General features: G+C 46.7%; 1 protein-coding gene across 1 annotated transcript in view; it reads left to right on the forward strand.

Annotated features, from left to right (window-relative positions):
• Positions 1 to 27675, forward strand: part of LOC119448891 (gametocyte-specific factor 1-like) — a 77308-nt gene that overhangs the window by 6866 nt on the left and 42767 nt on the right. Inside the window, exons 3-5 of the mRNA XM_049666064.1 lie at positions 3775 to 3898; positions 13170 to 13253; positions 16015 to 16141. Coding sequence (XP_049522021.1) covers positions 3775 to 3898; positions 13170 to 13253; positions 16015 to 16141 — 335 coding nt within the window. The remainder of the gene's footprint in view (positions 1 to 3774; positions 3899 to 13169; positions 13254 to 16014; positions 16142 to 27675) is intronic.

The following is a 27675-nucleotide window of genomic DNA, read 5'->3' on the forward strand; positions in this document are numbered from 1 at the left end:
TAGCTTCAACTATTAGAGAGCCTCTTCAGAGTCTACCATGAACGCTTCGAAAGTTTTCACAAGCGGTCAACATCATGAATAATAAGTTTGAGTAATTCTCAACAAATTGCAGTATTTTTTGGCCTCGACTGTAGTATTTTTTAAGGAAAGATATATAGTATAGACTTTAGTCTCGATTTAATGAGACTGATATAATGAAGTAAATGCAATTCCCCTTGAAATCCCCCACAGAGATTAGTGTATTTAAAACCTCATTTTCACTAAGTAAAATTGTTCTACCAATAGATATAACGAACTAGATTCGTCTCCGAAACAAAAAAAAATACCGACCATTTCGCACCAAACATGTCGCTTTACACCGGGTTCCGCACTTGCTCGGCGTGGCAATTGAAGATTAGCAACACTAGTCTTTTTCACCGCCGTGTGCAAGGTGCCCACACACAAGCAGCACTTCCTTATTTTAACGCACCTCTCTCATACTGTGGCTTGTAGCTGGCGAAGCTAAGTGCACTCTCCAAGATCGCAATCTTGAAGGGCACGCCTAGTTGCGCCGCACCACATATCGATGATGATGCTTGTGCGTGGTGCGCAATAAAGTCCACTTCTCCCTCTCACTGTGGTGTGCAATGCTGTTCTGACGCTGCTAGGCACGACCCCGCCAAGCCGGTGGGCTCGCACAATGCGAAAGCGGTGTATCAGACAGTTTCGCTTTCAAGGGCGTTTCTGGCGCTGTTCCAAGTTCTTTCTCTCTCGGGAAAGTGAAACTATCTACAAAAGTCGTGGAGGTTGCTCGAGAGTAGCGCCCCAGCTCCGTAGTCGGCGCACTGTGTTGTGTGCCACATGCTGCTTAAACACGACGAACTTCGTTCGCATCGTAGCATGCTAGGCTAGTTGGTTACCAGTTTCACGGTGATATGAGCGACCCAAGCAAAAAGCGGAAGTGAAAGACGATAAACATAAGGATGCTATCGTTAATGGCTGTGGTGTAATTTGCACTCGAGAAAAGTCGCGTGTTGCACATGCTGGAGAGTCTTTTGCAGTTCTATTTAATTTTTATTGCATATGCAGCTGCGTAGTGGTTTGGCCGGCCGAGAAGTCGTAGTCATCTTTGCATGTTTAAAGTTGTGCATACCATTAGGCAAATAATGCAGGAAAGGGCAATACTCGATATAACGAAGTAATGAATATAACAAAGTAATTTCGGCTTCCCCTACAGCTTCATTATAACAAGGTTCAAGTGTAGCGTAAACTTTCTTTATTAGCGGGAAATGCAGTGTTAGCGATATCACGCAACAGAGCACGGTGCGAACTAGTCTTTTAGATTAGCAGAATGCTGACACAAATGACTGCTGCACCATGTAGATGCAAGAGCTTGCAAAGTATAAATAAACCAAATGCACACCAAACGTCAATCTAATTTAATGCTGTATCCATATTATGCACACAACACTGACCACTGTGGCACTGGCCATACTTTGCTTCTCTGCAAATAATAATGTAAATCAGAAAGGTTAGTTGGTGCTTCCATCTAAACAAAATACAAAGTACCAGCAAACATTTGTAATCTGTGGCCTCTGAAATCTGGCAGAGCACACGGCTTGGTGAAATGCAAAAGCACCCGTGTACTAAATTTAGGTGTACATTAAAGCAACTCGGGCAGTCAAAATGAATCTGGAGTCCTTCACTACGGTGTGCCTTATACAGTATAGACCACTTATAATGTAACCGCTTATAGTGCAGGACCGGATATAGTGCGGTCTTTTCAGGCTCCCGTTAATTTTCCCATAGCACTCCATGTATACACGTATTGCTTATAGTGCAGTTGCGGGAAACGAAATACCGGTTACAGTGCGGCTGCCTGGGGGTACGGAAGTCAGCGGAGACGGCGAACGCTCCCCTCAAACAGGCGCCCCAAGAAGTGCTCGAGGAAGAAAGAGAGACGAAGTGGAGGAGAAGGGCACGTGGTGCGAACGAACAGCCAGTGAGGCTGTAACCAGAATCTCGAGTGCGTCGTGAAATATCACGGCGCTCATAGCGAGCGAGGGCCACGAAACGGCCAACGCTCGCTTCACGATAACGGCAGTAAACGAAACTTCAGCGAGCGGGCACCGCCGGCACGGCACGGCGAAGGGCGCACGCGGAGACCGTGGAATGTGAGGGAGGAGGGCGGCAGGGAAGCGGATTTCGTCTCGGCAACTCTGCCGCTTCGGTGGCTCTCCTCGCCCTCCCTCGTAGCTTCCTCACTTTCGACTGTCACCTTGCGTGCCCACCGCCGTGCAGGCGCCGCCGCTACAGCCGGCCCGGTGCCAGCTCCCCGAAGTTTCGTTTTCTGCCGTTATCGGGAAGCGGGCGTTTGCCGGCATGGGGGGTAGTTTCGTTGGCCGGCCTGGAACAGCGCCGCTGCTTCCCTTTGCGCCGTAGACGCAGCGTGCAAGGTCAACACGTGACTAGAAAGTAGAGGAAGCATAAAGGAGAAAGAAGGGTTCACTGCCGTTTTCTACGCGTGGCTACGGTAGCGTGGCTGAGACGTCGGCACGTACACGCATGTTCCGGCGCAATGCAGAATCGGCGACCTTGCCATTTGAGAGAGGGTGAAATGTCCGCCGCGTTTTTTTTTTTCTTTTTTTTTTTTGTTCGCGCGCGACATTGAGGGGTCTCTCCTAAGCTTTTACTCTATGGCGCTGCCGGAGCAATGCCGGTCGGAGGCGCCGCCGCGTGATTTGGTTCGAATTAACGAGATTTGACTGTCAATTGAATGCAAACACTCTAGCCGCATTCCTCGACTGTCACATACGCGTGGCGGCTCGGTGCACATGGTTTGCATATGTGCGGGCCTTGAAAATTGTTGCTTTGGTTATAGTGTGGTACCGCTTATAGTGCGGATATTCGCGACTCCGGCGACTTACGTTATAAGCGCTCTACACTGTATTCAGATCGTAGTTTGGGCACGTGAATCTCCCAGAAAGAGCACGTTTGCTGCATGCGCTACCAAATCTGAGGGTTATGTACAGCTAGTACAGCCATAAGTCCTTGCATTCTGAAATATGCTGTACTGAATTGCTATAACATACAGCATCCTGCAATGCCACCTGCGGTGCTGCTCATCATGCTGGCATTGTCAGGGCGTTGTTCTTGCTGTGGTACACCAACATCCTGTCCCCACATATGGTTTGAGGAGCTTGATTGAAACAGTAAAACTTGATATTGCTGTCAGTGCTTCGATTATTGATTGTTTAAACTGAGTGATTTTTTTTTTCATTCGGCCACAAGATTGTTTACAATCTCGAAGTACGATCTCTAATTTGCTTTGTAGAGTGTTACAAAATCATGCCCATGCTGAGCACCTTCATGGCGGCCAATAATGGTCATGGAGTTCACTGGCGGGCTTTTGCTCACTAAAAGCTTTTCGTGCATGCTCTTTCTTTGCGCTCAGTGAGAAGTTTTACTTTTTGTTCAGCGTGTTTTAAACCTGTCAAATGTGCCGTTGACTTAGTCGTTGAAGATGTTTTCTCGTGGCCTTGGGAGTGCCTGAAAAACCTCTAATTTATTGGACAAGGAGTGCTGCGAACCCTGTGCTTATGAGCAGGGGCAAGTCACTCAAGCATCTGACTTTCCGAACGTTCACTTGCCCTCTCGGGATTTTCCGGGTGCCATGCTCCCGCTGGCAAATCGCGAGAGGGCAAGCAAACATTCGGTAAGCAAAATCCTCGCGCAATCTTGCCTAGCGTCACTTCTACACCTGCAGTACCAGAGCCCATTCTGTCTCTTCCGCAGGCGTACCGAGAAAAGGAGATGAAGCATTGCCCATTCTCGGCTGAACATGTGGTTCCTGCCAGTGAGCTGATGCACCACATCTACACATGCCCCATGAACACAACAGTAGAGCGCTTCCTCACAGGTAACTCGCACGTCTTTGCTTCACATTCCTCTTCTCGTTTATTCTTGACTAATGACCGGCCGAGCATTGATTTTGATTGTCTTGGCAGATGGCATTGCTTAGTTGGGGGATCTGTTGCAGTACTGAGATGTTAACGCAAATTCTACTTAATGCAGCATAACAGGCAACTTGATTAGTTAGCGCAAGCGCTAACTTCGACTGAACTTCAATGAAAAATGTGCTTACATGTAAATTTGAAGGAAAGAAAGAAATCCAAAGACAAATGTGATACAGTCGACTTCCGTTAATACGATCCTAGCGGGACCGACGAAATTGATAGAATTATCTAGCGGATCGAAATAAACAAGATACATAACACCAAGACACACCGCTGATTCATTTGGCAGTATTTGCCCGATTCTAACACACCTGCGAATAAAATGGGTGCCCACTTTCTATTTGTCTAAAGTAGTAAACCAAAGTTGAAATGACATAAAGCCACGCACCCAATTTATTTAGCAAGAAAAATTGTTGCACATTGGCGGCTGGTTTCCTAAAGTTGGCTTCGCCACACTTATATTTTCAAGTTAGCTTCGTCGCAAATATATCTGTTATGCGGCAAAGCATACAAACGTTTCAAAGGTCGTTTTGATTTTGGGTCCGAATGCATCATGCAGGAAATTTTCCACCCAATTTTCCTTAAAAAAAAGGTGCTCATAAGAATTGGGTAAATACTGTAATTAAACATTGTGAGCTATGGTTGTTGCTTGAAAAACTTCCTAGGGTGGGCTGAAAATAGGCATTTTCGATGAGAGGTGACGTGTTCAATGCATTCACTGTCCTCTACGCTCCGCAACCTGAAGCTTGTGTACAAATCGTCGTGCTCAGCCACATGGGGCTGTGTTTAGACAATGGCAGAAGTTAGCGTTGATCGTTGGTCTGCTGTCGGCATGCGTGCATGCTTTTTTGCAATATGGGCTTCACACTCGGCACAAATACCGCGATCAACAACAGTGTGCCTGACCAGTCCCCTTCCATGAACCTTGTAATCAACGGCCTGCGTACAGCTGTAGTTTCAATCCAAGACCACTTTTGAATTTTTCACCGATGCTTACATCAAGTTCGACCTCTGTGCAGAGTTAACCATCAATGAAATTGTCTGTCAAGTGATGGACAATTCGGATGACTGCTACATTGAAAATGAAGAGTCGGCGCCTGCACTGCTGATGAGCTCTGAGTTGACGCGAGCATTAATGATGCTGTCATTAGTGTAGTGATGACATAACCGTAGCTGAAAATGATCATGTGGGGAGCGGAGCACTGTGTAAAAGCGAATCAACAAATTTTTCAAGCCATTAGGGCAGTTACAAGCAGCATTGAAGATAGTGCCCCAGTTTAAGATAGTGCCCGCTGCAGTGGTACCCAGATATATCGAATCTGAAGGGGATCACAAAAAAAGTTCGATATATAGGTATTTCAATGTATAAAATAAAATTTGTATACAAAAATTTAGCATAGCTTGCACTGGAGGCGCAATGCTAAAAAGACAATGGAGATGATGGGCACCTAGCTAGTCCTGGCTTTTGGGCTAGGCTAAGAACTACCAAGTCATCCCCAGCATTTTCCGGAATTTATTGATTATTGATCAATTATCGATTAGCTATTGATTGACTATTGATTGGCTATCGCAAGGTATTGGCTACGTATTTGGGCTAGGCTAAGCACTTCCAAGTCATCCCCAGCATTTCCTGGAATTTGATTATCAATGAGCTATTGATTGGCTATCAGTTCGCTATCGCAAGGTATTGGCCACGTATTTGAACTCAACTAAACACTACCCAAGTCATCCCCACCATTTTCCAGAATTTATTGATTATTGATTGGCTATCGATTTGCTATCGATGACTGACTAAGCTTAAGTAGTCCCAACCATGCTCAGCTAGACTTAGACACGCTCAGCTTCGCTACTTCACGGGGGTGGGCCGTTGTGTTTGGACCCTTTCTGCACTACCGCTAGGATCGGCCCACATTTACTGTTTTTTCGATCAACGAGCACGGCTTTACGGATACCTTAAACAGCTTTTCTGTTAAATGTTTTGAAGGGGATTTTACTGCTGTTCGTTTTATACAGTACAGTAAAAGCTCGATGATACGAATCTCACGGGGTCACGAAAAATATTCGTATTAGCCGAAATTCGTATCATCGAAACAATTAAAACTACTGTCGAATCTCGATAATTCGAACTCGAAGGGGCCAGAAAATTTGTTCGAATTAAAAGGACGTATTTTTGAAGTATTCGTGCACCATAGCACGAAGCACGAACGGTGCGAGTCGTGAAATATCGCGGCGCGCAAGCGCATAGCAAGCGCGGGCCACGAAACTGCCCACACCGGCTAACGGTCGCTTCCCCATAACGACAAAAAACGAAGCTTCAGGGAGCGAGCGGGCGGCGCCGGCACACGGGTGCGCACGGAGACCGTCGAAGGTGAGGGAGGAGGGCGGCAGGGAAGCGGATTTGGCACCGTCAACTCCGCCGCTTCGGTGGCTCCCCTCGCCCTCCCTCTCAACTCCCTCGTAGCTCTCTCACCTTCAACTCCATGTGCACATCTCCGTGCGCGCCCGCCGCCGTGCTGGCGCCAGCTTATTTTAGCCGCCCCCTGAAGTTTCGTTTTCTGCCGTTATAGGGAAGCGAGCGTTTGCGGGCGTGGCAGTTTCGTTGGCCCGACTGTGCCTCCGCCGCTGCTTCCCTCTGCGCTGCTGCCGCAGCGTGCAAGGTCAACATGTGACTAGAAAATAGAGGAGAAGGGTTCACTGCCATTTTATCCGCGTGGCTGAGACGTCGGCACTAGTGTGTGCTAGAATACGGTTGTCTAGAACACTCTAGTCGGCACGTACACGCTTGTTCGGGCACGATGCAGAAACGGCGACCTTGCAATTTGAGAGAGGGGGAAATTTCCGCCGCGGGTTCTTTTTTTTCCCCCCCGTTCCATCGCGCGCGGCATTGAGGGGTCTCCTGAGCTTTTGCTCTATGGCGGTGTCGGAGCAATGCCGGTCGGAGGCGCCGCCGCGTTATTTGGCGCGCTGCTAAGAGCATTGTCGGTGCGCGGTATGTTCGAAATAAGCGTGTTCGAATTAACGAGATTCGACTGTAGCTAAATTAAAGAGTCAGAGGTGAACTCACTCAGGCACATGTACGTAAAAAGCATTTATTTCTTGAAGCGCCACCGCTCCAAACTCTTCGCGCCCAGTCGCGGAGTCCGCGCTGTCCGGCGCCGCGCCTCCGCACCAAAAGAGGAGAGAAAGCGCGTGACTGCGCGCTGTTCTCTTTCGCGGCGGTCGGTGGGGCGGCGTTTATTCGTATCAACCGACGCAGGCTGTAAATCGATTCGTAACAACCGTTCTCCAGCACGTTGCAAAGTAATGGGGCTCGGCCGGGACCACAGAAAAATTCTTATCATCCGGAAATTCGTATTAGCCGTGATCGTATCATCGAGCTTTTACTGTAGTTTGTTATATGTGGGTACGATATATTTGGGTTCGACTACTTTGACGCCCACTGGTGGCATTTTTTTTTCTCACTTTTCTCTTCCTTTTTTTTTCTCACTTTTCTCTTCCTTTAAAATCAACGGCTCTTTTCAGAGCCACCTTAATATGACATTCTCAGGGTTGCAGAGGTGTCTGATACTCTGACCTTGACCCTCGTAATCTGTGAAATATACATAAAATGGTGAGATTTCTGCATGCATTGTTTTTTTGTGTTTTTTTCAGACTGGTCCAATGTTTTAAACATACTGTTGCAGTTTGGAAATCGGACTTGGCTGTAAAACCTAATATTCGCCTGATCTATACCAATGCATTGAGATAATTACACATTGTGCAGCTGTGCTTGAAATTTTAGCTGACGAGTGATCTCTAAACTGCTATATCTGCATATCGCATACTGTTTCTCACAGGACAGCGACCGGGCATCAAGATGGCAGTTCTGGCTAGTTGATCAACGTTCACTTTGAACTTTTTTTTGGAGTGGAACAATGAAAATGGGAGAGTTACAACAACGGTTGCTTTTCTTTCATGCTGTCTCCATCGTTTCACTCTGAAAGCTTGAACTAGAGTACCTGGAACACAGCATTAACCTGGCTCTTCACAACCTCAGCTTGTCATGAGTGATTGCCACTGTTTGGCATATGACGAGCTCACCTTGTCATGAGTACTTCGCCACTTCCTTGTGATGAATTACTTGTGATGAAAAGAGGCCATCAAGGGGTGCTTTTTCTTTCACAACGTTGATGGCAGTAGCTGTTCTACCGTGAGTATTTTATTCTGTAAGATTTTTCACTCTAGATGGCAGCTGTTGTTTGGGTCAACAAAGAATAGAAACAAAAAAAGACCATCGAGATATAAAATATGGCAAGAAGAAAATCGTTAGGGAAAATCTGTGCAGTTACACAAATGATGAGTCCTTGCTGTTTGAGGCCCGAGCTGGTTTTCTAAGGACAGAAACATACGTGAGCAAATATTCGCCAGTGGATGAGGCATGTGTGGGCTGCAGCAAAAGTTCGGAGACGACTTTGCACATCATAATGGAATGCCAAGATAGTCACCCAGCAAGACTCGTAGCGAACGTACATCTTCTAGAAGTGCTGGGGTTCGAAGCTGATGGAAGGCATTAAATGGTCAGCAGTCGACATCAGCAAGAGATGTTTAGAGTATCGGCGGAAAAAAAAAATCAGGGAAGGAGATTGATAAGACCGGATCCGTTAAAGGCATAAGTAACTGTGCAAGGTACGCATAGAAGTTTTAAGGAAGAGAGAAAAGATGTAGGTGTAGGCAAAATGCTTAGAATGATGAGCATGTGTAGCGTACCTGATTAGCCCAAGCAGGCTAGGTGACTGTCACCGCCCAGTTTCAAAGGTGATGGAAATAATCATTGTGAACTTGGCAATGAAGCCAAAGCTCTACGAAGGCATCAGAGTGGAGTTTTGTTTTCATTTTCGTTCAGAATGTTTGCCTTTAGCAGCTTTACTAGCAGTCCTTGTCTATGGGTATACGATTTACTTGAGATCCATTCGTAATATTTTAACATTTTAATTCATAAGAACAGTTTGTATTTTTAATTTTTTCCCCCAGTAATCCGGGTTGTAGACTGACTTAAAAAGAAGCATTTTTCAGCACAGTCGAAGTCCTATGAGCGACTTAAAGTGCCCTGCAAGTTTCTTCAGTACATGTCGAATCAATTGTTTGCTGCTTAAATTTTTTCCTTGTGTAGCCGGCATTCTGTATATTGTCCTGTAAAAGAAAAGATTAAATGCGACACCTGAGATGTACTGCGGGCAGGCGCCGCGGACGGACGGTTCATGAGGAGGCTGAAGTGGACGAACTGCTGAGAGTTTAATAACTTAGGTGGTCTATATACAGGAGAGCACTAGCGCCATCAGCCTATACATGTTGGTAGACGACATCGTGAACGGAAAAGAATGGAAAACAAAAACTGACATTAGAACGGCAACCCCTGTTGTATATAAGGCAACATACGCTCGAAGCAAACATTGCATTATAGCTGTATGTGTAAAATACATGTTAGTGTGTACTTCTAACATATATAGCATGGGCAAAAGGCAAAACGTTGCCGACCAAATGCAGTAACATGGAAAAGAATGCTGATAAGCTTAATAAAATTTTGCAGTCTTCTGAAGAGCGTTGGCTTCTTCAATTGGCCGATCAAAATGCATGTAAAACGCAGAAATGCTTAAATAAAACAACCGCCCGAGTGAGTTGAAATTTTTTGCATTTAATCAAAATTTCAGCAACTCTAGGAAGCAGAATTCCCATTTAGGACCTCGAAATAAGAAAACTTGCTAACAATGGGAGTTTAAAAAAAGTAAGCACTGTTGAATTTAAATGCGTACCAGAAACAGATATTGCAGTTCAAAGAACTGCATCTGTTAGACAGTTAGAGCATCTAAAGCAGACAAATTTCATATGATAATTTGTGGCTTATGTAGAATTGGTACACTGTTTACGAGGGTTTTGCGAAAGTCCTACTCCCAAATTAGTGGTATATATCAGAGCTGTGTATAATACATCAATTTCTTCCACTTTAGATGCATTACTATGTGCAGTATATGGAATTGTAATATTTTTATTGTTGTGTTAGAGTGGTCAATTCGATTTCAGCTTTATGAAATTTCGCAATTTTCAGGAATGTTTTTATATCAAATGCACATCTTCAATAAAAAATCTGCTCTCTACAGTCACTAAGTACTTTTAAATATAAGAAACCTCATAAACATTCGTGCACTGATTGCTGAAAAAAACAACTATTTCTTTGTTAGGGTATATTTAGATTGGAGTTCCCGAGCTAAACCTTCCTCTTAATACTATACACAGCCTATAATATTCCATCCATATGACACAAGACTCAGATACAGAGTACCCTATAAACCGGAATATAGGTTGAGCAGGAATATACAGGGTTTGCATAGGAAGTATCGGGAACAATGTTTTCCTGACATGATTGTATGTTGCAGTGCTCTTGCACCGCACATGCGCGGTAGTAGGGTATGTGGCCTTCGAGATGCGCCAAGCGCCAGTCACCTGCGAGCGTTCGGTCAGGCTAGATCGTGTTTTTAGTAGACCCCTGTTGAGTGACTGGGTGCAAGCGCAAAATGCAGCGAACGATTGAACACTGTTACGCCATCAAATTTTGTGTTGGACTGGGGAAATCAGGTACGGAGACTTGGGGCATGATTCGCCAAGTGTTCAAGGATGAAAGCATGTCACAAAGTGCAGTTTTTAAGTGGCACAAGCTCTTCAAAGATGGCTGAGAGAGTGTGGAGGACGAGCCCAGCGCTGGACGGCCCACGAGGTCAAGAACCTGACAACGTGCAACGTATGCAGTGAAGTGCTGAATTCAGACCGTCGTTTAAGTGTGCGAATGGTCACAGGATGAAATTGGCATTGATAAGATGACAGTGCACAGCATTATCACTGAAAACTTGGCGATGCGAAAGATCTGCGCTTAAACTCGTCCTGAAGATCTTGACAGGACGAGCAAGAGCAGAGGCGAGTGTCTGCTTGCGAAGACCTTCTGCAACGCATTGAAGAAGACCCCGGCTTTTTGAACAACGTAATCACGGGAGACGAAACTTCGATATTTGAATACGACCTGGAAACAAAGCGGCAAAGTTCCTGAATGGCACACTCCGACATCACCTCGTCCATAAAAGGCTCGAATGAGTAAATCCAGAGTGAAAGCTACACTCATCGTTTTCTTTGACACATAGGGTTGCTCCACTACGAATTTGTACCTGAGGGGCAGACAGTGAGTGGTCTTTTTTACCTTGATGAGAAGGGTCAATCAGGTGAGGCCAGCCATCACCAGAAATTGGAAATTGCATCACCACAATGCACCCAGCCACATCTGCAGCAAGGTCAGCGATTACCTGACGATAAACGGCATTGCGACGATTCCCCAACCTCCTTACAGTCCCGACTTGGCACCAGCAGACTATTTCGTACTCCCAAAAGTGAAATCCTCCGTCAAAGGACACCGCCACTCCCGGGACCCTGAGTGCCGTCGAAGAAGCTTGTACATGTGCCCTTAAGGAACTTCCGGAATCCGCCTACCGGGGAGGGAAGCCTTTGAGTCGTGGAAAAGCCATTGTCAAAAGTCTGTTGACGCTCAAGGGATGTACTTCAATTTGAAGACTTTGGAAGCATTGTAGCAATACAGTGCATTCCACTTGTAACGACATCAAGAAGAACGATAAATCCGATCGTTATAACCGATCATTGCTATAGCTGGACTGCCGTAAAAAAAAGAAAAAGAAACACAAAAAAAAAGTCGAATATACTTTCGTAGTCCCGAAACCAAATGTGCAACTTGCGATAAAGAATCGACGTTGTAGAAAGTAGGCTGTACAAAATAAAACGTTTATTTATACCTCTAAATAGCGTTTCTATCATTAGGCGCACTGAAATAGAAATCTGCACTTGCTTTTGCGGAAGTTTTGTGTTCACATCTGCAATGTGCATCGCATCCAGCTGCTGCATTAACACTGGCGGCTATAATTTAGCTTGGATGAAATCAACGAGCGACTCGATCGACGATGGTGCACTCTGATTGAACATCGGGGTCGGTGTCAAAGACGGGTCATTGCCAATCTCGTCACTGCCGCTGCTGTCGTTGCCTCCGTCGCACAACGCCGCCGTCTGTCACGACAACGATTGCCACGTTGGAGATGTCTTCGCAGAACGAGACAGCATTATCTGCACTCGGAAACTGCTCCATCGAAGCACCATTTATTTCATCATCAGTAGTGACGTGCTCCCATAGTTCGGCTATGTCAGCGGCTTCCACCATGTTAGTTTCACCCATGGGGGTTTCGTCCTAGCGTACAAAGCCCCCCTTTTTCGTTGATCGGCATAGCCACTGCTTCTAGCCTACATGATCGTGGCGCTCCCAGTTGTCATAATCGTCAATATCGCCGGCGCGAGCTTGTGCTTCTTGTCTGCAAAATTTCAGCTTCGTCTCAAGCGATACAGCTTTGCGCTTGGTCGGCGCACCCCGCACCCCCCGCTGCTTCCACGGCGCATTTCCACGCTTGCTGAGAGAGAGAGAAAGGCGCCGCTCACTTATCGCTTTTTTTCCCCTTTTCTTCTATGGACATTCGCATGACCGCCGGTGACGTGGACGCGAAGCAGCTGGGCCGTGATAGAATGTTGCCATATTTGTCTTTATGTGGCCCTTCACATTCTACAGCCTAGTAGAATGTGTTTGACTATTTCCACAATTACAATTATTGCTAGTTGTCATTGTTTCCTTGTTATTTTTTTTTTGCTTTCTTCAGCCCTTCTTCCTTTCACTCCCCCTCCCCTGCAGAGTAGCACGAAGGCAAGGATCTTGAAAAGCAGCTATCTACTGTGTGCTGGGGTTGTGGGAATGTGTGAATTTTTGCTGTTCAAACGCAAGGCTTGCCCATGTTCCATGCATTGGGGGCACGTTAAAGATCCCCAGGTGGTTATAATTAATCCGGAGTCCCCCACTACGGCGTGCCTCATAATCAAATTGTGGTTTTGGCATGTAAGACCCCACAATCCAATGAAAGACAAGGCTCGATTAAAGGAAATTGGATAATTCAGTTTGTCACATCATGTGCAGCTTTGTTCTATCAAGGGACTATACTGAAGGAAAATGTGTTGCAGAGAGAAGGGAAGTATTGCACATTGTTTACCGTGCGACCACCACGCTCTCACATTATTTAATTCCTGCAAGTGTCGTGTTCCTCGCAGCTGCAGAGAAAGACAAGCCCACGGGGGATGTTACCCTGCCGCCTGCTTCTGAGGATGTGCCAACAGAGGAGAACTGGGAAGAAGGTATGGGCCTTATTTCCTGCTTGTTTGCTAATAGTGGGTCCACTGCAGATAGGGACAAGAATGTGACCCTTTGCTTTTGAGTGAATGGCATGTGTTGACTATGTATACTTCACGGCATGTTTGTCCTCTAACAGTGTGTGAACACCAGGTAACACCAGTATCTTGCACCAGATCGTGCAGGATGTCGGTTCAATAGAACGTAAATTAATGCTAGCTAAAGCAGAAGGTGACAGAAAACGGGGTCGCCACTGCATGAGATGGTTAGATGTGATTCTTCAGGCCACTGGGAAGCGTTTCATTGAGCTTAAGAACTTTTGGTAAGCAGATCCCACTGGTGTTCATACAGTGGAGTCTCAATGAAAAGAATCTCACGGGGTCACGAAAAATATTCGTATTAGCCGAAAATCGTATCATCGAAACACAATTAAAACTAGCTAAATTAAAGAGTCAGAGGTGAACTCACTCAGGCACACGTACGTAAAAAGCATTTACAGTATAGACAACTTATAACGTAACCATTTATAGTGCAGAACCGGCTACAACGCGGCTTTTTCCCACTCCCGTTTACCCTCCCATAGAGCTCCACGTAAATGCATACCGCTTACAGTGCAGCCGCGCGAGACGAAATATCGGTTATAATGCGGTTTTCGCTGGAAAATCTTGCCGACAAGGGCGGTATCGAGCACGCTTCTCAACGAGGTGCGCCCACCAATGGGAGAGGAGATCAACAAGGGCTATGCGGAGGAGGAGCATGAGACGTGGAGCATGAGTCCAAGGGCGATAAAATAGTCGCCGCGCGCCGTATGTGCGAGTGAAAGCACGCGGGGGACGCGGCCCTTCGCGGAGAGCGAATGCACAGCGGAGAGCAAACGCAACTTCCGTCGCGTGAAAGGCCGTGGGCGTATGGGAGGGAGGGAGGGGGCGGGGCGACGCTGTGCTGCGGCACCAAATGCGTATCTTGCAACTGGGCGTAACGGTAACTGGCGACGTAATCTCCCACGCGAAAGGAGCAAAGCGGGAAGGTAGTGCGGGAGGGATGGATGGAGGGGTGGGAGGAGGGGCGGCTTCTACTCTGCCAACAAATGCGTTCTTGTACTTTGCGCCTGTGCCAGCTGTCGGTGTGGTCGTGCGCACCGTATCTTGAAAGCGATCTGCCCTTTGTATGTGCTATGCTTACGCCGCTCAGTTTCCGTTGAAGCGATAGACCGCACTAACCTTCGCTCGCTGCGGCGGCCACGCTTCTCTATGCCTGCGTGGGGAAAAGCACAAAAGCAACAAAAGCGCCAACGCTTCAAACTCTTCGTGCCCAGTCATGGCCTCCGCGCTGTCCGGCGCCTCCGCACCAAAAGAGAAAGGAAGAAAGCACGTGACTGCGCGCTGTTCTCTTTCGCGGCCGTCGGTGGGGCGGCGTTTATTCGTATCAACCGACGCGGGTCGAAAATTGATTCGTAACAATCGTTCGCTAGCACGTTGCAAAGTAATGGGGCTCGGCCGGGACCACAGAAAAATTTGTATAATCCGGAAATTCGTATTAGCCGTGATCATATCATCGAGATTCCACTGTATATAGTCAAACCTCAACATAACAAATTCGGTAAGATCGGCACTTCACCTTGTTATACTGAGCTTTCAGTATCTGGACATTAGACCTTTGTGCTACAGTCGCTGATGGATTTTTTTCACACGGAAGGGGCCATAAAATTTTCCTAATTATCCGGCTATCAGAAAAAAAAAAAGAATTTTAAGGCAAAAATTCTTCCGTTGAATTTGAGTCACCGACGAAAGATACGGTTTCATGCTGTGTCGACGATATCTGCATATCGGTGGTACGAGCGGTAGCCTGGGAAGCTCTTCCTCATAACGCCCTCTCATAGTGGGACGGCGTTTTTAGGAAGAGCGCAGGCAGAGGGAAGCGAATGCTTAGTCTGCCTCTCGATGTGCCTCCAAAACTTGAGATTACGTGACCTCCAGCGATGAACGGATGGGAAGACTGCGCACATGTAGCCACGGCTGTCTTGGCTTTGTGGCCTGTGAGACACCGCATATTACCTCCAAGATAAAGCACGCGGGCGCACATGCGCACAGCCATGCTGCCAACCATGCAACCGAGCTAGAAGAGAATTGTGCGCTAACCTGCCTCCCCCCCTAGTCCAACTCTGCTCGCGAGGGAGGATGGTGCACATCAAAGCACGATCCTTTTCAGCTCAACCTTGCACTCTTATCCCTTGCACCCACACCATTTGTTGCGTGGGGTGTGATAAAATCTTATTGCACTTGGATGAACATGACGGCGAGAGGGTCTTTCTGCTCTGCTTCAGCGACCTCTCTCTGTTGCTTGGTGCGCAATTTGAGAGGTGCATTCGCAAGCAGCCGCATGTAATTCGACCATTTGACCATCTGCGTCTGCAGCAGTTTGTATTTACTGTCTCGGTATTCCTTCATGATGGCTGGGACATTTCGTTATATATTAAAATTGTGTGTAAACACACTTTGTTTTATATATAAGTTCAATATACATCGTGTAAAATTCTATGGAGAAAAGCACTTATAAAAAGCTTTAATGTGCTAATTTGCTGCACCCACACTGTTACCACCAAAACGGCCAACAGTATGTGGAAATAAATATCTGACGTATTGTTAGCATATTGCACTGTCTTTGAGGTTTGTTGTCTTGATGTGAATAACTTTTTATGAAAAGCGGTGCCAGGTCTGGTGTGCTTCTGCTAATTTCGGCTCTGACCCAAGGTTTACTTGCTTGCAGAGACCAGCGGATCAGCCAACCTGGAGGACAAGATTTCGAGGCCATCTGTGACTCCCGTGTTTATGAATGTCCAAGCAATGGCACCGGCGGAACGCCGGCACTACTATGCATCCCTGCACAGCCAGGCGTGAGTGGCAGTGTGCGTGTGTGTGTGTGAGCCAGTTTGCTCTTGATTGGGTGTCTCGCGATCTCTTTGGCTGAAAACTGGTTTGCACAGGTTTTGTGGGCTTGAGCTAGACAGAACAGCCTCCCACTGTTCGGGAGGGGGGTTTGGGTCACTTACTAGAATCTTGCCTTGATATCGTGCGTAAATGTTGACACGTGTATTTATCTTTCACCAGTGATCGTATTTCACCAGCTACCAAATGTTGAACGTCATCCCTCAGCGTAGGACGCGCCTGCATGTAAATGAATTTCTCTAATGATATCTATGGTTCCATCCATTGTCTGTTGTCCCTGAACCTTGCATAATCTGATTGTATGCGTGACGCGAATTGTATAGTACCTTCTAGAAGGAAGGCACACGGCCACCAGTGATTACGCTGGAATCTTCAACGAGTAATGTATTAATGATGAGATTTCGACGATCGCCGACTGTGTTCGCTGCTATCGTTGTGCTTAGAGTCCAACTTGCTTTTGTGGGCACAGGTTCGCCGAATAAAAAGTCCGTTGCGTCATTCCCAGTTTTGCGACTGTTTTCTTCACCGTCAATACTGTGTGACAATATCCTAATACCTTGTAGATAAGTAAAGGCTTATTTACATCTATTTTATTTATTTCGCATACTTTCAAGATCTGAGGGGGATGGGGTGTAACAGAAAGGAGAATGGTAAAAAACAAAATGCAATAATAATAACGAAAAGGCATGGTGAACAGCATTATTGATATTGTTTGTGTCGGTGATGAGTGCGACTGATGTGGAAAGGCGATTCCAGTCCACGCTTGTCCTAGGAATTAAGGGGGGACTTGGCTTTGGCATCGCGAAAAATGGCTAAAAAATCGATTTTTTGAAAATCATTTTCAGTTTCTGCAACTCTTATTCTATCTGATTCCGAAATATCTTCACTGAAGACCAATTAGAAGTGCAATAAAAAAATTGTTGTATCAGCCAAGGTGCTGAAAAATTTCGCGAAAGAATGACGTTTTTCAAGCCACGATATCTCCAGAACGGCGCCACCGAGCACCGCCATCTTGGTCTCGTTGGAAAGTGCATTTCTCAGTCTTCAGATTTGTCGCTTCAGCTATCTCCTCCATACAGAAACAAGCACACAAAAAGCACATGATTGAAGGTCGTGCTGGAGCCACCGATTGGCCACGCCTGCCACATGACTCCCGCGCGGTTCCCCATTGGTCCGGTGCTCGCTCCGCGAGGGCGTCGTCTGCACCGCTTGTTGCGGTGTCCTCACGAGCTCTGGACAGTTTCCATAATCTCGACGAGTGTTAGAACGGGCGCCACGTGGACATCCCAGTACCGTGGCCAATCCCGCTTTTTGTGGACGTCTCAGACCCGCGGCTAAGCATTCCGAGTATCGGCGACGCGGACTTCGCAACCAAGCTTCAGGCACGGAATCCTCGGACACGCGGCTAAGCCTTTCACTCGTAGGCGTCTCCGACTCGGCGATCAAGTACATCGTGCGCGGACTTCTCGGATTCTTGCACATCGCTCATTGAGTGTCGACTCCTTCGAGCCCGCGGCTAGGCACTTTGCACGTCGGCACCACGAGCGTCGACTCCTCGAGCCCGCGGCTAGGCATTTTGTGCGTCGGCACATCGCTCATCGAGTGTCGACACCTTGAGCGTCTATTCCTCAGACCCGTGGCTAGGCATTTCGCACGTCGGCACCTCGGACTGCGTGATTGAGCTCACCGAGTGTCTATTCCTCGGACCCGCGACCAGGCATTTCGCACATCGGCACGTCGGACCCGCGACTTAGCACATCGCGCGCCGACTCTATTATCGTAATGCCACGATATCTCGCAACAATACCTATCATACCACCCCTTTAATTCATAAAGAGAACCTCATCATGAGCTCTATTCACTAGGCCACTTGGGCTGGCACAGACACCTGGCTGCAGAAGTGAGGCATGATACAAAAGTACAGGCTGGAAAGCACCTAGCAGCTGCATTGCTGCCTATCTATCAGTGGCTCTCCTAACCTCCATAGCCATTGGCAATGGAAGATGATTCAGAAGCCTGCTGAGAGACTTCATTCAGTAACATGGTCGATTCTACCAAAAGAAAACAATGCCTCACTGACTGCACTAGAGACTGCTATCAATGAGGCAGTCTGCAGGTACAACGCTAGAAATACTGAATGTTCATGCCCACAGAGTTCTGCACCTCACTTGCTTTGAAACCCAGGCACCATGCTCTTTGTAGAGCAGCAGTAAAGAATGCCATACAAACATAAAAAAGGCAGAACGAAGGCGCAGCAGACTAGAGGCCACATGTCCAAGAAGCCCCATAGCACAAAATACATCAAAGATTACAAATTTGGTGTGTTTTAGAGAACTGAAGAGAAGGTGAAACTTTGAGAGCCGTTTTCTCAAAACTGTATTTTCGCCTTTCTGCTCAGTTTCTGGAGCTGATTTCTTCGTTACCGTTTAGCCTATTTTGATTGTGTTTTTTTTTTTGTTGCATTCCTTCGACTACAGTGCAGGTCGAGGCAGTCTCGGCATTTTTATCTTAACTTTATATGAACTTATGGTGTGGCTATTCGTTCACCCCGAAAGTGTGCTTGGTGCGAAGATAACTTGAAAAATGACTATCTATAAAATTTGTGTTGCGAAAAAAAAGTAAGGCTGTCACGACCTTCAGGACGCATTGAGCTATGCAGTCAATACTCAACGAGCCTTCCATCATGTTTTTTAAGCTCCCCAGGCCCTCCAGAAAGTTCAAGAGAGAAAAATTCTGCTCAATAAAATGTTCTCAAGGTATCACTCTGAAACTTTTATGGAAGTATCAGGGAAACATTCTAAACATTTGTGCCAATTTTCATCAAAATCCATGAAGAAATCAGGAAGTTGATTTTCAAAGCCACGTCCCCCCTTAAGGGGAGGCTAGGAATGAGTGTAAAGGCTTTATTCACTCAGGCTGTGGTCAGTACAGGGCAATATATGAGATTGAGGGTGCTAAAAGGGTTTCACTTAAAAAGGGGGTTCAAATGAAAAACTTCGAAAAAAAAAGCAGACAAAGGCAGAAGTTCTGAGTCAGCGCATGTCCTATGGCGTTATTCGTGGTGTCTTAGCTTTCTGCGTTGCTGTTACAAAAAAAAATGGAATTCTTGCTTTGCTCACTCGCTCGCTTGTCTGTTTGCGTTGCTCACCCCACCCTGTTCCTGCTCCTCCCTAGAGATGAGCTGTTGCCGGGCGAGATGAAGCCAAAAATGTTGCCCCAAGTGAAGACAGTGGAAGAGGAGGAGGTGGAGATGCTCCCCATGCCACCCATGCCCAAGACAGAGTCCAAGGTGCGTGCCCCTGCTGCTAAGCGCCATCAGTGGCGCTGGCTAACACTCTTTGCTAGATCTCGTACACATGAACTTAAGGGGGGACGCGGCTTTCGCATCGCGAAATTTGGCCAAAACGATCTTTTGAAAATCACATTTTCAGTTTGTATGACTTCTTTTCTATTTTATTTCAAAATTTCGGCACGGAAAATCGCGCGGAAATGATGTAAAAAGTTTATCAAAGCTAAAGTGGCGAGGAGTTTCTCGAAAATAGCGAAAAAACGGCATTTTTCAAGCCGCGATATCTCCGCAACCGCGTAACCTAGCGCTGCCATCTTGGTCTCTATGGATAGCGCGATTCTCCGTCTTCAAATCTGGCGCCTTGGCCAGCTGCACCAGGCAAGAGCAAGCGCACAGCAAGCAAAAGTTTCAAGGTCTCGCGGCGGTTTCTGATCGGCAGCGCGCGCCACGTGACTGTACGCGGCTTCGCATTGGTATTCCGGGCGGTTGCCCTTAGCAACCGGCGGGAAGGTCGTCTGCTCGCCGCGCTGACGGCATTGAGGAGCCGATTTCGCGTCTTTTCAACTCATCGCGGCGTGGTTTCGAGATCGTATCTCACTCATGATAACGGACCGGCGCTCGCTTGTTAGAGAAACGAAAACGTTGTCAAGCTCGGCCCTTCTTAGCTTGGAGAACAGCTCTCGTCTGTAACATATCATGGGCCGGTGATCGTTCAAGAAGAAACGCAAGACTGCGCATCAATTTGGTGCTCGTAAGTCGAAGCCACCGATCTCTAAAACAAAGTTTGCTCCGGCGACTTCAGCAGTGACAATGACGGTGGCATGCAACATGACGCGGACGTGCAGCTGAGCACCTCAAGCATGGATGGAACATCGTCCACGCGTATTGGCGAAGCTGTTCAGGAACCGAGCCGAAAAAGATGCCATGCGGAAAAAGAAAGCTGCAAAAGCTCATCAGACCATCAGGTCAGATGGTCAAGCGATGCCGCATCGCAAAGGACTCAAAGGACTATAACCCTGGTGCCTATTAAATTTTGACAACTTTGAACCTTGTTTTCTCAGTACAGTTTATTTGGCATGTTGCTCAGCTCGCGGAGCAGGTATCTTGGTAACTACTTTAACATTTTGATTGCGTTTGTTTTGTCAGACTCACTGAACTGCACTTTAGGGGATAGCGCTCTTCTTTTTTTATCCTAGTGTTTTAAGAATTCGTAGTAGGGTTCCTTGTTTGCAGTGTAAGCGTGCTCACTGCAGTGGGACTGGAGAAAACAAACTACAAATTTTAGTGTTGAAAAAATTTTTTTTCGAGAACGCTATCTCCTTCTGCACACATTTGGCTGTGCATACAGTATTTAACAAATTTTTCACTTCATTTCGTAAATCCTCCAGTCCCTCCACAAGGTTGAAGAAAGAAATAATTTGTCTAGCAAGAAGTTTTCATGGTACTGCTTTGAAATTTTTATGAAAGCATCATAGAGCCATTCTTATTATATGTACCAATTTTCATTGACATCCACCAAGAAACAAGAAAGTTGGTATCGAAAGCCGCGTCCCCCCTTAAGGTCACAAGAATGAATTCGAACTTTGGTAATTCGACATCTCGCTTAAGGAGAAACACGGCTTTTGCATCGCGAAAAAATGGCCTCGGACCTTTGACTACGCACCTCGCGCATGGTTGAAATGCAGTTGAAAATTGGCGGTACAATTCAGGCTCACTTGGAGCCACAATACATACCACTAGAAGTTTCTCGTGGTCATGCCGAGACAGTGCAAGCATCACTCAGTTCTGTTTCGGCGATCGAGAGAAAACAAGCTAACAGGCGAGAGTGACAGATGCGCTGATGTGGAGCTGGCAGATAAGTTTTAACAGCGAAGCTGTTTTAGCTAACCGTAAAAAGTGGCATCTGCTGTCGCAAAACCTCGCCGAGCTATGACGTCACTGCATTGCCTAGCAACCACCACACGGAGCGGCGTGTGCCTCGCCTCCTCTCCGTGCTGGGCACATGTAGCCTTGACATAGGACATTAAGGAGAGGGAAGGAGAGCATGCACGCGGCGCGCGCAATGCTCGGGAGAGGGAAAGAGAAAATGAGAGCGAGATAGAGAAACAAATTGTAGCAGCACCAACGAGGCAATGCGCAGAGCTGCTGCCGACGCCGCCCGCGTTGCATAGCCACGCATGTGCGGAAGCAGTAGCGATGACGTCACCTCGCATTGCTTAGTAACCGCCGGCACAAGTGCGCGCTTGCTTCGCCCGACACAGACACGGCTCCTGCCTGCATTTGTGGCAAGGCAGGAACGCTGTCGCTCATAGGCACCGACGCGTCCAGCGCTAGTCACGTGAAATGTTGCAAAAGGGAAGGTACCTCCGAAAATGATCTCTCGAGAATACCTTCCCTACATGCGTAGTTAAGTTAAACCAAGTTAAGACCTAGCAGCAACCGAGTGAATACCTAGCAGTAGCAGTCAGTAAGACTTGAGGATTGACACTTTCGCTGTGCCTAAGCTTTGCACGACCGAGTGCAAACTTGCCCGCTTTTTTTGGGGGGGGGGGGGGGGGGGGGGGTTGTGCAGGTCACAGCATTGAATGCTTTGTACAAGAATGCCTTGTGCCATGAAAGCTCTAAGCCAGGACTGACTGTACATTTGGTAACAATGCATGGGTTGGCTGCATGAATGTTACTGACCTGCAATGCCTGTGGCATTGTTGCAAGTGAATGGTCATCATCACGAGTAGAGGGTGGTAAGGCTTTGGCATGAATATGCGTGCAGTGCAAGCGATCAAACCACCGGCGGAGGGGCAGCTGCTCTGAATGATTTTTGGTCAGTAATGAATGTTTCACACAGAGGCTTGCACCATAAAACATTCCAAAAACATCTGAAATCAAAATTCAGGTCTGCTGGTGAGGTGGCTGCAGCAAGTCTCTTTTCTGATGCTGAGGCAGCTGTGCGTAAAGTTTACAGCGTAATGGAGCCTGCATTCACAAAAAATGTGACCGTAGTCTACGACGGCACATGGATGACACGTGGTCGTGCATCTCGTATTGGTGTGGGCACTATAATTGAATTTTACACTGGGCTGGTGCTTGACTGCGTTGTGCTCTCCAATAGATGCCATGGATGCACACTTGGGCCGAAAGAAGACAATGAAGGCTACAGTGAATGGAGAGGGACTCGCAGGTGTCAAAATAACACTGATGCAAACTTGAGCCGAATGTAGGTCGAGGCAGCGTTGATCTTGTTCAGAAGGTCACTGGAAAGGAATGACCTCCGCTGCACAGCCATTGTTTGTGATGGTGATAGCCGTACTTTCCAGGCCCTTTGTGAAGACAAGGCACACGGCTTCATTACATTCAATAAAGAGGACTGTATCAATCACGTGAAAAGAGGATGGGCACAGCCCTTCGAACACTTGTCTCAAAAAGCAGAAGAAATGAACCAATTGGAGCGAAGGGGTGACCTGACCCACGACCTAATCAAAAAGCTTACCACTTATTATGGTATGGCCACACGTAACAATAATGAAGTAGACGATATGCAAAGGGCCGTAATGGCAACCTTCTATCACATCACTTAACAGATGAAGAGCCTCATCACGAGCTCTGCCCTCCAGGACCCCGAGCTGGTGCAGACACTGGGCTGCAGAAGCTGAAGGTAAAGCTCCGCCACAAGACAAGTACAAATTGGCGACACATGTTGCAGCTGCATTGCTGCCAGTGTATAAACGCCTCTCGGATCCTCAGCTACTCAGCCGTTGCCAAGGCAAGAAGACTCAAAATGCAACCGAGAGTCTCCACTCTGTCATATGGTCAATTCTACCAAAAGGGCAAAATGCTTCATTGATCGTAGCGGAGACAGCTGTCAATGAGGCAGTCTGCAAGTACGCTGGAGCTTTTCGTGCATACAGGGAGTTTTGTGCCTCACTTAGCTTGAAGCCAGGAAAGCATTCTCTTCAAAGAGCCGCAGAAAAGGATGCCCTACGAAAAAAAAAGGCATCAAACGAACATCAACGCAAGGCCGCATGCCCAGGAAGCTAAGGACACCAAAGACTACAATCCTGGTGCGTTTTAGAAGAGTGGAGGCAAGGCGATAGTTTGAAAGCCTCTTAGAATTTTTTTTTTCCTTTCTGCTCGGTTTCTAGAGCTGATATGATTGTTACCGTTTAGCCTATTTGGCAGTTGTTTTTTTTTGTCACGTTCTTTGGGCTATAGTGCAGGTCGTGACAGTCTTCCCTTTTTATCTTGACTTTTTATAAATTTATGATGTGGCTATTCGTTCACCCCAAAAGTGTGCTTGATGGGAAGGTGACATAAAGAATATCACACTCAAAGATTTGTGTTGCAGAAAAAAAAAAGAAAGCAAGACTCGCGACCTTCAGCACGCATGCAGTGAATACTCAATGAGCGTTCCATCGCGTTTGCTCCCCAGGCCCTCCAGAATGTTCAAGGGATAAAAATTCTGCTCGATAAAATGTTCTTAAGGTATTGCTCTCAAACTTTTATTGAAGAATCGGGGAGACATTCTAAACATTTGTGCCAATTGTCATCAAAATCCATGAAGAAAGAAGGAAGTTAATTTTCAAACCCAAGTCCCCCCTTAATTCAAACACACTGGAAAGTTCTGGCGAGAATCCATACATTGCTGGGGGTTGAACACTCATTTAGTCAGAACACAAAAAGCATGCCTATTCAGTTAATTTGACCCTCACTGACCTCCATCATTGCCACCTCATGCGCACTGTTACTTAAACGTTAAAGAGGCATTCAGCAGGCTGCTTTACTGCTTCTCTAGGTGTGAAGCTGTTTTATTTTTATGCTTTCATGGCCAATGCTCCATCCACTTGTGAAGCCATCTGTTCTCACTTGTCTGGTCGTAGCACGCTCCCATATTCAGCAATCCTTTCAGCATGGCGTCTCATGGCAGTTAATGTTTTCTATTGAAGCCGAGAAATACCGTATTTACTGCTGTAAAGAACCCAGTCGCATAATGAACCCCCCCCCCCCCCCCCCACACACACACTTTTGTCCTTGAGAATTGACCTATATTTAGTGGTTTGTGAATATGGAATAATAGATTGCGAGTCGACAATTGAATCTAATCATGAACGAAACTTCAAGTAGTCAATAGAATATTGTAATTTTTCACAATATTTAATGCTTACAAGATTTTGGGCAAGAAATATGGTTTTGCACATGCTCTGGAGCCTCTTAGCATTGCGTAACAAGAATGTAGCAAGCTATCAGCAACTTACACACATAATAAAGATATATACAGTATGTTCTACTCTGAATTAAGGGAACTTCAAATTAGTATGCTAGCACCGATTACAGATTAGGATATGAAGGTCTGGAAAACATTTTTTTACAATTAGAATGTCTGTTGAATGGAATCGCATGCTTTTCTTCCTCTGAAGCTAATGAATTAGTGACATTGTTTTATGAAATGCCAACGAGGTTGTCAGTTTAATAGTGGACCTGGGCTTTACTACAATATTGCATATAAAGTTATGCTTTTCAGTTTTTCTCCAAAATACGGAAAGGCTATCCGAACTTTACACCAGGTGGGCAGTGGCGTAGCCAGAAATTTTGTTCGGGGGGGGCTAAGGTTGCAGCGCGGCCTCCTCCTTATAGGATTTGTCGAGGGATCAAATGCATGAATAATAACTGCATTGCCAATTTCATTGTATATTAGATGCTGCAAACGAATTATTGAACGCTATGCACTTTCCATTAAAATATATGTTTTTATAAAAGAATATATTCGTATGCCCCAAAAATTGTGGCAGAAATAACTGATATCAATGCTTCCGTGTTTTTTTTTTATTGCGATAGCAATTATATGGACACTTTAACCGGATTTCTGCCGTCGGCGTCGCCGTGAGGTTCCCAATAGATAAAATCTTCGCCGCGCGCCGTATGCCCGAGCGGAGGCGTGCGGGGACGCGCGCTGTCACGGAGAGCGAACGCACTCAATCTCCCACGCGCAAGTAAGGAAGCGGGAAGCCAGCGCCGGAGGGAGCGGGGGGGGGGGGGGGCACTTCTACTCTGCCAACAACCGCGCTCGTCGCTCCGCCCGCACCGTCTCTTATCTCCCCACGGCTCTGACCTTTATGCGCCGTGCATTCGCCGCTCAGTTTCCGTTGCAGCGATAGACCGCACGTACCTTCGCCGCTGCGGCGTTTGCGCTTGCTGCCAGCGTTTTGACAGTCGTTGTCTGCAGTCATTCAGTGTGATATATTCATGTTTGTGCGCGCTCACACCACGCTTGTTCATTCAGTTAGTAATAGTCGGGCCACATTTTCCAACGCACGCGCTGCCCACGGGAAGCGCTTCTCATCAACACCACCGTTTCACACGCGCCTTCTCGTGGTCATCGAGTCTCTCTTCATGTCGGTCTACTTACGCCGCAGCACACCTGCTTACTTAATCAGCTCATGTTTACTACAGTTCATATTGCTACCAAAGCCGCTCACCTTACTTCGTATGACATTGCTGTGTTGCTATCGCATTCATTGCTTCGCCCTTAGGGCGAAACTGTGACATTTTTTGTCTAATTATTAAGTAAAGAAAACATCACATGAACTTTAGAACTATTGACCCGTTTCGCGGAGCAGTTTGTTTTAGAGAAACAAGATGGCGCTCACGGCGGCGCGCCATACCTCTCCTCAGCGACCGCGCCCGAATACGAAACCATTACCGAATCTACCTTGCTTCTATGCGATCAGCTGTCGGAAATGCAACTGAGTTTTCGCTAACACACTGTGCTCCAATCATGCTAGATTGAATAATGTGGATTGAAGACGTGTGCAGTAGTTGGCTGCAAAAATAGTGACCAGCATGTTAAGGAATAGGATGAATCTGTGTGGCGAAGTTCGCGGACCGCTGCTGCAACTGTCCGAACGTGTTACCGGCACTTCATGATGTACGGCTTTCCTCGAGGATACAGAAATTTGCTCATCCGCCAGCCTTGTATCGCTAACCTACAAAGAAAGGGCTTCATCCCTAGAACGTCGGCAACAGTGAGTACCACTCGTTAAACAATGACAAAGGGAGTAGCGCCGCTTCCTGTCATAGTAAGTTTCGCGCAGGTTATCTATACACATCTGTCCAAATGGCAGGAACACTTACGCCCACTCTATCGCCGACGTATCAAGAATAAGTGAATGGACGCACACTTGAATATATGCGCACTGTATACACACAATAAATGACGGACTACACCTATGGCGCACAAATGGTCGAAGCTGAATGTTTCGTGACGGTCCACAAGAGTAAGCAAGTTACTAGCTGTAGTATATATTTGCTACAAGGTATTACAATGTACAAAACAGCTACGTTTCAAGCCTTGTGCGCAGCAAGAACAAATCTACTGGATTCGGAACTGAGCACACCCGCGAGCGATTAGGAAGAAAATAATCAGATAGTGGCCGCACCGAGGAAATTCACTGAGTCAGAAACTGACAAGCCACTGCTTCAAAATATTTGCCGAATAAAGAACAAAGGGCAAAACACACTAATCCTGACTGAATTCATAATCGCAAGCTTGGAATGCATATTTAGCCCCGCTTTTAGAAGAAGCACCATAAAGCTGCCTGCGCCGTTTGGACATAGCTCAATCACAGTGATTCCACTCCTGCGCCAACTGCGCCAAAGTGCGCCAAATGGGATTTACTGCGCCATCCTGATACAATCGACGAAAATTGCGCCTACATGCGCCAAACAGCCTCGGATTTGGCGGCGTCTATCGCCGACAGTTGCACCAACGGGGAATTAAAACGTGCAACGCGATGATAAGGCTAGCCTTAGTTGCGAACAGGAGACTAAACAGCACTAGCGCGTGCGTCCCGATTAAGGGGGGACGCGGCTTTCGCATCGCGAAAAATGGCTAAAAAATCGATTTTTTGAAAATCACATTTTCAATTTCTGTAACTCTTATTTTATCTGATTCCGAAATATCATCGCTGAAAACCAAGTAGAAGTGCTCTAAAAAAAATTGTATCAGCCAAGGTGCCGAAAAATTTCGCGGAAATCGCGAAAAAACGGCGTTTTTCAAGCCACGATATCTCCGGAACGGCGCAGCCGAGCGCCGCCATCTTGGACTCGTTGGAAAGCGCATTTCTCCGTCTTCAAATTTGCCGCTTCAGCTATCTCCTCCATAGAGAAACAAGCACACAAAAAGCAAACGATTGAAACGAT

The sequence above is a fragment of the Dermacentor silvarum genome, chromosome 4 (genome assembly GCF_013339745.2).
Source record: "Dermacentor silvarum isolate Dsil-2018 chromosome 4, BIME_Dsil_1.4, whole genome shotgun sequence".
Lineage (NCBI taxonomy): Eukaryota > Metazoa > Arthropoda > Arachnida > Ixodida > Ixodidae > Dermacentor > Dermacentor silvarum.